Below are 11,122 nucleotides of genomic sequence, written 5' to 3' on the forward strand. Positions count from 1 at the left end.
AGGGCTCCTTTACACATATTTAGACACAAGTCAAACACACCTGGACACATATAAAAGAAAAAAGAAGCAAAATAAATTAAAGTATTTCTAAAACTTCTTTATATTCAGAAAATTTTTGACTCAGAGTTGTCAACATCCATGTTTTTCAAAACAAAATTATTTTCTTGCTATCGAGTATTTTGATGATGCTGTATTTCTTAAAACAGTGCTCAACTCGTGTCCAGGTTTTCTTCAAAGCCACTGACACCAATTTCGTATGTTTTGATTTTGGCACTTTTTGAGCCTTCCAAAGATATTGATGGAAAGTTTCCAGAGGAGAAAGACATCCATGTGGATTAAAGTAGTCAGTGAAAGCTTCATGGAAGAAACGACACTTGACTTGTATCCTGCTATGGGTAAGAGCTGAGGGGCTTGAGAAGGAGATGGGGCATTAGGACATAGTAACAACTAGCGGTTATAACCATTCTTCACATGGTCTTCAAAGAGTCTGTCTGGAAATGAAATCGGTAACAGTAACCCGGTTTGCATATGTTCAGGCAATGACAGTAACAATGATCATTACTGACACCTGGCTGACAGTGCTTATAAAACACACCCTGCTTTCAGAGACGTGAAAACGTATTTCTTACAATGGAAGAACTACAGAGCTGGGCAAGCGAGGGGAACTTTTCCAGAACTTAACCAAGATTTAGTCACCATTTCAGAAAATCTCATCACCAAAAATAATGCTACTGATGATATCTGAGCCACCAGGAAAACCTACCTGTATCAGTCTCCATCCATGGTGATTAGAGCAACAGGTATAACTTTCTAACTACTTTGTCATTTCTTATAGCTTAGGCATGTTAATGCCTTTACACGTTGAAACAGATACTATTATAAATTACTTTTATTTCTCTTTTATATCAGGTCGTCATTATATTTATGTTTTTCTATTTATATGTGTAGGTGGATTACATTATCCATGAATTTCAAGAAAGTAATGACTATTAGAAGATATCTGTTATAAAAGGGTGACATTGGGTCTGATAGGGTTTAGAAAATACTGAATTTAGGTATCACGAATAACTGGTTTTCCTCTAAACAGAAATCAAATTCTTGGGCACTTACCTAACAAATATTAATATGCTTGTGGATAAGGAAATGGGGGAGGAGGCATAAAATTGCATATTAATTTAACACTAAGAGAGGACAGTTTTATGCTCTTATTTTAAGAAGTGACTTCTCATTTTGTTCAGAGAGCATGATCTCTTGAGTCAAACTACCCGGATTTAAATCATGGGTCTATCATTTTGTAGGTAATTTTGAGTGACTCAGTCTCTGCCTCATTTCCCTAGTGGGTAAAATGAAGTTCATAACAGCATTACCTCACAGGGTTCTTATGAGAACTAAATGATACAATGGGATGGTGTTTACAACAGTGACTGGTACATCAGAAGCAGTAAATATGTGAAAGCTTCATTAATTACAAGCATAAAATATATCATTCTGCAAAACAAAGATGTCTGAACTTCTGCTAAAATCATTACCATCCGAGAATCAATGATTCCTTGAAATATGGAGAATAATTTCATAGTTGTGTGAACGTTTCCTCACAGAACCATATTAGAATATATTAGATTCCTTGGGGTAGTGGGGTTTATTGCCAACTGCCCCACAACTGCTCTGTAGTGTACAAATACATCTTAGATTCCAAAGTGCAAGAAGGTAATATATGAAACATAACCAAAATATATTCCCTCATCAAGTAAAATGTAAAGCAGTACCGACACACTGTTAGTTTTTGTAAGATCATCAAGGTTTTAATTTATTCAAATCAACAAATATCCTTAAGAATCTACCAAAATCTCAGCTCCATGCTATGTTGAGTAAATACAAAGGAAGAAGCAACTGGGCTCCTATCTCATGGGACGATGCTGGGATGCTGAGATGATGAGACTGACATGTATGAAACAACCAGGGTCACTAAGAGGAAGAGTATAATTACATCTAAATTGCATGGCACAGCTCATAAGAGTTGCAGAAGTTCAGAGGAGGAGTGGTAGAGTGGTAAAGGAACTCTACCTTAGGGGTAGAGCTAGGGACAGGGAGGCAAAATGTAGCGTATGACCATGGTTAAGGCAGTTAACCTCTCAGCATTATTGTTTCCTCTTCTATAATGTTTGACAATTTAATGCATGTAAAATGCCTAGCACGATCTAAAGCAAGAAAGGTTTGTGGTGAGGTCTTACAGAATGGGTAGTATCTGCCCAAATAGAGTGTGTTTCAGAGAGCAGGATAACCTGCCTCATATAAAAGAGACACATATCCCTTTGAAGGTTTTAGGTTAAAAAAGGAAGAACTCACCAGGAATAGCCCTACTATAATAAGTACAATCTTCTGTGGCAAATAGCAACCACATTTTTTTTCCCTGCATGGCAAAGTAACTCCTTTAGCATGTGAGACTTGGTGCAGGTTGAAATCCTAGACAGTTCCTTCTGACAAGCAGACGCTTTCTTTAAAAAAAGAAATGGCATAGAACACACGTATCTGCTTTTCCTTCTAAATCCTTGCTTCTAGCTGCCCCTTCTCTTATTCAAAAGTGAGCACTTACTCCAAAGTGATCATAACCTCGGCCCTCCATCTTCTATAATAAAGAGTTATAATCACAATCACTTCTCTACTGTGATTTTCAGATAATTAAAATTAGAAGAAATTTAAGTTTGTCCTCATTCCTGATTCATTCAACCAAATAGCCCATATCATGACCTTTTTCAAATGTACTGACAATAAAAGAAGGAAGGGTTCCCCCAAAGTGTCTCAATACTTTTGAAATTACACTCACCACAGTCCTGATTACATTTACATGCACCACCTATCACTGGAGTCTTTCCTAACATTATCAGTTAGAGTACTAATTGATTATACTTTTGGACATCATAATGGTGACTTGGACAAATAAAGCCACATCTTCTAGTACTGGTCAAAGCCTGATACTGTCTTCTGCTCAAAAACAGAAGGCATGTTAGTAATAAAAGCTTCCACTTTAGGCCAAATTAAATTATTCTAGTTCCAAGACAGAGGATGATTTCATAGTAATGAGGAAGAAGTGGGCCTTGTGGAAAATTCCATTATTCATTCTTATCTATACAAAAGTAATTTCAGCCATGCATTACAGGCTCATATCCATTTCTTGCAGACAGAAATGAAGTAAGGCTTGGAATCATTACCTTGGCTTGTTCAGAAATGAGAGAAGAATTGGAAATACAGTGCTGGTGGTTTGAGGCTTTGCTATGTAGCTCACCCAAATATGTCAGTCCTTTCAGTGTTTGTTTGTCATACAGTGTGACCACAAAAATATACATTATTTGTAAAACAAAACTGTTTTCCCTGTGGTTTTTCTATGCTTTCTGAGGCTTTGATGCATATGTCCAAATTCATTCTGACTAGGATTTCGTTACTGAAGACAGTAGAGCAGTCCTCCGGTTTGCTGGTGGCTGACAGGGAGGAGAGCAGGGTGACAACCCATGTGCCCCTTACTTCTGCAAGCACCAAGCTGCAGGCAGAAGAAACCAGATTCTGTGCATCTGTTCCTTTGTTTAACATTCTAATAATCTATGCAACACTGTGGAAGGCAGTGTACCAGGCACTAGGTAAACAGTACTAAACAAAACCATGACCCTGTCCTGGAGTTCACAGTCTTCTCAAACATATTTTATGGTAGGTTTTGGGTTTAACTTTGCCTTTCTGTGTACATATTGCCTAAGTATATTTCTGGACTTGATAGCCAAAAAGAGACTCAAGATATGATACATCGTAGCTGTTGGGAAGGACCTCAGGGGAAGCAATGGTGAGGTTGAAGGGGATGCTGCCAGGAAAAACTTGAGCCACACATAGACACAACCAAACCTCAACCCAAGGAGTGTTCATTTCATACTGTTGTAACAAATTACGACAAACTTAACAGCTTAAAACTACACAAAGTAATTATCTTACAGTTTTGGAGGTTAGATGAAATCAAGGTGCTGGCGCAGCTGCATTCCTTTGGAGGCTCTATGGGAAAATCTATTTCCTTCCTTTCCAGCTTCTAGAGGTTACCTTTATACCTTGGATCTTCGTTCCTTCCTCCATCTTCAAATCTGTTTTTTTCTTCTTTCTCTTTCTCACCTCTGCTCTGGTCATCACATCTCACACTTGACACTCCTGCCTCCTTCTTATCATCATAATTACACAGGATCCATCCACCCGAATAATCCAGGACAATCTTTCAATCTCCGGCTCCTTAACCAAATCAAATCTGCAAAGTCCCTCTTGCCACCTAAGATAACATACAGGTTCTGAAGGTTAGGACATGGACATCTTGGGGGGGCCATTATTCAGTCTACTATACAAGGCAAAGCAAATAGAAAAAAAAACATTTGCCTCTTTTACACCTTGAGGCAACTAACTGAAAGTTGGCATTATGCAGTTTCTTTTCTACTTACGACCATCTTGGTTACCGTTTTAACTGGCTTTTCTTCATAAAAATGGCAGTGGGTGGCCCCTCCACCGGTATTTCTCTGAGGCCTCCTAACTCTCTAACACCAGTTTTCCTCACAAGTCAACTAAACCAGAGACACTGACATCCCTCTTAAAGTTAGCTCTATGAGCTAATTACCATGAATAGATACTTCACCAAAGCCAACCTTTCCTACCTCCTTGCAGAACTAAACTCGTTAATAGGTTAATAGTTTACGGGGCTGGAAATAGCTTTTCTATTTCCTGCAGTGAGGGGCCATGGAGCAAGATTTAGCAAATCGATCCTGACTTAATTCCTGCAGACATTACGCAGGACAAGCTCCTCTTTGATGCAGATTATAAAGGTAAGACTAGCAAGGAACAATATGCATCAGTTTCGTGGTGAAAAGTCGCTCAGTAGCTTTTTCTCCCAGTGATGTCAGAGGCCAGAAAATTTTCATTTCACTTCTACTTGAGAAAAGGGAAACAATTTGCTATTCAACTTATTTTAAAAATAAAGAGAAGATGTTTGCTCCTGGCCATTATGGAATAACAGGGAGTAGATTTACCTTCCTGCCTAGAAAATACCAAACACCAGAAAAACTTGTTTTCAGACGACAGCAGGCAGTGTAGTACTGGGATCCCTACAAGCTGGAGGTACTCTCCAGATGCATCGCAGGGAAGGTCCTCACTGCTTCAGCCTCTGAGTGCGAGCCACAATTATTTACGTAAGTCAAACTACCAGTCCACCCGATTAAATTCATAGGAATAAAACTAAGAAAACACGCTCGGATCGCAGGGTACCAGGTGAGCCACGCCAGGATTTGCCAATTCTCGCGTCAGGGTGAGATCTACAGCCGTGACGTCACCCTCACGGAGAGGCTCGCGAGACTAGCGAGTGGGTGGAGAGAGCGGCGAGTTTTCGGTGAGAGCGGCGGGTTTTCGCTGAGCGCGGCTTCTGCGGGGGAAAGCAGACGGTAGCCTGACGTTTGTCTGGCTGCTGCCAACATGAGCGGCCCGGATGGGGTCGAGAGGACGCCTCTCCCTGAAACCCGCAGTCTCACCGTCCCCGACCGTGCCCCCGGAGACCTGGATTCTCCCAGGTGCCTGAAGCTCCGTGAGGAAACCGAGGCGTCACAGGTGATGGCGGAGACGGGTGAGGGGAGCTTCAAAGCCGTGGCGCCCGCACCGTCCCAGCTTCCAGAGGAGCGGGGCGCCCCCCGCGCTGCTCCCGCAGATCCGGTCTGTGACGGTAAGCCCCAGATCGGAGGCGGTGGGGATGGCGGTTACGTAGCGCCCGAAGCGGGGCAAGAGCAGGCCCCGCCTCCCAGTGAGAGACTGGAAACGGCGTTTGTATCCCTGGCGACGGACGGCAGCCGGGGAAATGGCTGCCGGCGGGGAGAGCCGCGGGGCCCGGGTGGGGAGAAGGCCCTAGAAACCTGTGGCGCGGAGAGGTTCGGATCTGAGCTGATGGCGGAGGCGAAGGCTGAGGAAGTGAAGACTGAAGAGGGCCCCCTCTTCTCAGTCGCAGTGGATGAGGAGGTGGCGGAGAAGGAAGGAGTGAAGGAGGGGGAGGGAGTGGAGCAGGAGATGGAGATGGAGGAGAAACCAGTAGGTGAAGAAATAGAAATGGTGGAGAATAGAGTGGTGGAGGAGGCAGGGCACCGGCCCCTGCGGATGGATCTCCGCATGAACCCTCTGGAGGCCATCCAGCTGGAGCTGGACACTGTGAATGCTCAGGCTGACCGGGCCTTTCAGCAACTAGAACATAAGTTCGGACGGATGCGTCGACACTACCTGGAGCGGAGGAACTACATCATTCAGAATATCCCGGGCTTCTGGGTCACTGCCTTTCGGAACCACCCCCAGTTGTCCCCCATGATTAGGGGCCAAGATGCAGAGATGTTAAGATACATAACCAATTTGGAGGTGAAGGAGCTCAGGCACCCTCGAACAGGCTGCAAGTTCAAGTTCTTCTTTCGAAGAAACCCCTATTTCCGAAACAAGCTGATTGTCAAGGAATATGAGGTCAGAGCCTCTGGCCGAGTGGTGTCTCTTTCCACTCCAATCATATGGCGCCGGGGCCGTGAACCCCAGTCCTTCATTCGCAGGAACCAAGAGGTCGTTTGCAATTTCTTCACCTGGTTTTCAGACCACAGCCTTCCAGAGTCTGACAGGATTGCTGAGATTATCAAAGAGGACCTGTGGCCAAATCCACTGCAATACTACCTGCTGCGTGAAGGAGTCCATAGAGCCAGACGTCGCCCAATAAGGGAGCCAGTGGAGATCCCCAGGCCCTTTGGGTTCCAGTCTGGTTAAACTTTGCCCTTGGTAGTGTTCTGTATAAAGTCCCTTTCCGCCCCTTGCTGGACCTGTGCTTGGGCAACAGAAATGGGTATGCCTTCTACTTTTTTTTTCCCCCTTTCTTTTTCTGACATTTCTGCAGCCTTTTTCCCTTGGACATTCAGTTCTCTCAGCCTCAAGATTGAGACCATCATGACCACGCTCCACCACTTCCACATGTGCATTAATATCACATGCTGCATGGCCATGATTCACACCACTCCTAAGCCAAGTTTGTGATGATGTAAATTTCACTGCCTTTATCTGCACTACTTGGACCCCGTTTGTTCCCAGGGCCTCCTGTCTGCCTCTTATACCTGGAATTCTAGATTTGTCTAGGAGCCCATTCTACCCACTTTGCTCTGCAGTACAGGCATATGGCCTGTGGACAGTTGCGGGCCTTTAATGATATCAAGGGAGAACAGCAGTGGACCACTTGGCCTGTATGATTTATGTGACTCCATTGCTCTTCTTGTGCCTCTGGTCACCGCCTTTCGCTGTCTGCTACTGGCTGTGCCCTTGGCTGCTACCTACTGGATGAACATCTTCTAGACCATTGTCAGGCCCACTCTGGTTTCTGGTAAACAGTCTCCAGGTTTCCTGCCGGCACACAAAAGACCTTCCATTCTTCTCCCCAAAAGACCTCTCCTCTATTCCTCACCCCACCCCCCTTCCCTCCACGCCCTTCATCCAGAACCCTATTAACTGTCAGGCAAGTGGTTGAGGTGACAAGTTAGACTTGTCCTTGTGGCAGGATGGTCTAAGGCTGGTGTCCATTCAAAGTACCAGGCTTTCTCAGCCTCAACTAGTGAATTCAGCCAAAACCTAGGTACCTCTTTGTGCCTCCTTTTCTCATCGGGAGCGTGATTAAGTGCCAGGGTGGCTGTACACTTTCTCCATTGTCTCTCTCCTGGCTCTTAAAAGAAGTGATAGCTCATAAACATCTGCAGAATCAGGTCTTTTAGTTTTAATTTGGCTCTGCATTATTTCCAGAGACAGATTGTCTTGTGTAATAGACTACCAGAGCTCTTACTTCCCTCTGCTTTCTTCCCTATCCTCCACCCACTTTAGCAACATCTAGAGGGTTTAAAGGGAGACAGATTTATTAGATTAAATGAAAAGCGATATCTAGGCCCTAATGGATGGAAGAACTAAAGATACTGTGATGGGTGCCCAAAGCATGGGAAATTAAACAGAAGACCACAGGCAAAAATGAGCCAGGTAAAAATTGGGCCTAAAATTAAGACTGAGAGCCTTCAAGGAAGGTTCTTTCTCTGTCAGTGGTGATGAGAGAAGTTATTTTTCTCAGGATAAACATGGGAGAATTGAAGGGGGTTGGAATGTTAAATATGTTGTCTAGAGAAGAGATCTTTAAAGAAATGCAACTCAACTTTGAGTGCTTTCTCTCGTTTTCATTTGACTGACTTTATGAGGAGGATTAATACTGTGTCTTTTATTTCATTAGTATTTAGTAAATCTTGTTATGTTATTTCTGCTTACTGGGAAAATTGAGCTGTACAGGCTTTATTTTGCTTTCAGCTGGGAACATTTGGAACAGTCTTATTTTCCTGTATGATATAGAGAGTTAAGTGAATATCTATAGCAGATTTCAACTTGTTTCTGTTAAAACTGTATCCTTAGAAATATAATTTGAATAACTAGTTCTTGTCATATTATTAAGACTTTGGAAATTGTTGTCTTCGTGGAAAAATAACATACTAAAAATGTGTGGCTTGATTGTCTTGATAATTTCCCAGTTAACAACTTAGTAATTGATGTGTCTCTTTTCCTAAGTAGCATAAATACTTGTGAGGTTGCTCTGTCTCATTGAAAGTATACCATTGATATATTTGTCTTTCCTTATATGCATGATGGTAAAATAAAAGCATGTTACTCTGCTAGATTTCTTATTTCTCACCCTGCACATAAACACACATGAAGAAATTGTTCTAGGTGATGGCAGGTTATGGAATTATTAAAGTTCTTAAATGGATACAATAGGCGTTATCCCAAAAGTAAGAAAATGAGGAACACTACTGTACTTTCAGTAGGGAGGTTTGTTGTTTCTGTTGTTTTACTTTAAAATGGTAACAATTTCAACTTCTTACTCATGATTGCATTCTTTTCCATACAGCTTGTGTAACACTATCCCCCCTTCACTTCCTTAAAGCTTCCATTTCTGTCTCTATAAATGATATTCTCAGGTCATTCAGGCTCTCTTTATTCATTTGTGCATTTAGTAAGCAAACATAGAGTTCTTATCATGAGTGATGCACTCTTCTATCCTTATACTTTCTCAACTGTAGAAACTTGTTTTCTTCAAACCTCACCACCTTCTGTGTCAAATCCTTTAAGCCCTGTCATAGATAACTCTTTTGCCTTATAGTTTTTCTATTTTTCTTAGGGAAGATGAAATATTTCTTTTTGTACTTAGTGTACTTTGTAGGGACCTCTGTTCTAGAAAATAACATGTAATAATTCATTATAGTGAATTCCACAAATATTAAGGCATTTTGTCAGGCCCTGGGAAGATAACAAGACCATTCCCTTTGTTGTTAAAGAATTGGGGAGGGCTTCCCTGGTGGCGCAGTGGTTGAGAGTCCGCCTGCCGACTCAGGGGACACGGGTTCGTGTCCGGTCTGGGAGGATCCCACGTGCCGCGGAGCGGCTGGGCCGGTGAGCCTGGGCCGGTGAGCCTGCGCGTCCGGAGCCTGTGCTCCGCAACGTGAGAGGCCCGCGTACCGCAAAAAAAAAAAAAAAAAAAAAAGAGAATTGGGGAAAGACTGATGTCCAAATAATTGACACAGTGATACAGTAAAATAAAGAGATATACTTTCACATGTTTTTCACTCTTTCCCTTTCTTTCGAATTTGAAAGCTTTGTGAAAGCAGAGGTAGGGTGTCTTTTACCCTCATTGCTGCATCTAGCATAATGTTTTGCCTGTACTTGTCACCAGATAAATATTTATTGAATGACAAAATGAATAACTCAAATGGAAAAAAAGAACAAAATAACTTAGTACCCAGAAAAGACTTTTGATGAGGTAATGGAAAGAAGAAAACAGTTTTCAAGGCATTTGTAAAAGTGATTGTCAACAAATTTGCAAAGCCTTTCTTAAATAAATTTCTTGTTTAATAATTAGGAAAAGTTTAAACACTATAATTTTACACTTGCTATTTTAACAGGGCATTAATTTTGGATCAACTTTTATGTGCTTTGTTTTTGTACATTTTAAGGTGATGATCACACTGGAAATAGAAAGGGGGTTAGACTCTATAGACATGTTCTGTCTAATACAGTAGCCACTTGTCACCAATGGCTATTGAGCACTTGAAATGTGGTTAGTCCAGATTGAGATCTGCTAAAGTATAAAATACATACTTGATTTCAAAGACTTAGTTGGAAAAACAGAATGTAAAATGTCTGAATTTTTATATCGATTGCATATTGAAATATTTTTGATATATTGGGTTAAATAAATATTAATAAAATTAATTTCCCCTACTTACCCATTTTTAAAAAGTGGCTGCTGGTAAATTTTATATAGGACAGTGTGGTTCTAGACTTCTTGATGAATATGTCAAAGCATATAAAATATCTGTAAAAGTTTAACATGTTAATCTTTTCTCCCCATGAAATTTTTTGTGACTTTAGGGCAAGGTTTATCTAGCTAAAATTCAAGATGCGTAAAGTATAGCTAGAAGCCAATGGGTAAAAGGTAAAATGATATGTCTTTAATCAATTTGTTTTTGAGTACCTAAGATATACTCAGTACTTCATAAAACGTATTGCGTAAATTAATTTGGGGTATAAGTAGGGTAGATATGGGTGCCAAATTTGCACTTGTAACTGATAGTTACATTGGTTATTTAAGGTAGTCTCGGGCTTCCCTGGTGGCGCAGTGGATAAGAATCCGCCTGTCAATGCAGGGGACACGGGTTTGAACCTTGGTCCGGGAAGATCCCACATGCCACGGAGCAACTAAGCCCGTGAGCCACAACTACTGAAGCCCGTGCGCTTAGAGCCCGTGCTCCGCAACAAGAGAAGCCACCGCAATGAGAAGCCGGCGCACCACAACGAAGAGTAGCCCCCGCTCGCCACAACTGGAGAAAGCCCGGGCGCAGCAAGGAAGACGCAACTCAGCCAAAAATAAATAAATAAAAAATAAATAAATAGTCTCTAACAACGTTTATGACCTACAGCTTCGTATTTTTCTAGAATAAAATGGTCTGTATTTTTTGGTTTACAGATGTACATGAAGCTCAGAAAATAATTTCAGTCAGTAAACACACCATTTTGTGTA

At 41.9% G+C, this 11,122-nt stretch overlaps 1 protein-coding gene across 1 annotated transcript; it reads left to right on the forward strand.

The window, feature by feature from the left end:
• The first annotated feature begins 5,400 nt into the window (after positions 1-5,400).
• Positions 5,401-9,449, forward strand: TSPYL1 (TSPY like 1). The gene has a single exon (XM_082855625.1). The coding sequence runs from the start codon at positions 5,485-5,487 to the stop codon at positions 6,793-6,795; it is 1,311 nt and encodes a 436-aa protein (XP_082711751.1). The 5' UTR covers positions 5,401-5,484; the 3' UTR covers positions 6,796-9,449.
• The last annotated feature ends 1,673 nt before the right edge of the window (positions 9,450-11,122 follow it).

This window comes from Leucopleurus acutus (assembly GCF_964270905.1).
Source record: "Leucopleurus acutus genome assembly, chromosome: 15".
Classification (NCBI taxonomy): Eukaryota; Metazoa; Chordata; class Mammalia; order Artiodactyla; family Delphinidae; genus Leucopleurus; species Leucopleurus acutus.

What these genes read in the sequence shown, in the direction of transcription:
- TSPYL1 (XM_082855625.1), top strand. Translation starts at nt 5,485, where the DNA reads ATGAGCGGCCCGGATGGGGTCGAGAGGACGCCTCTCCCTGAAACCCGC.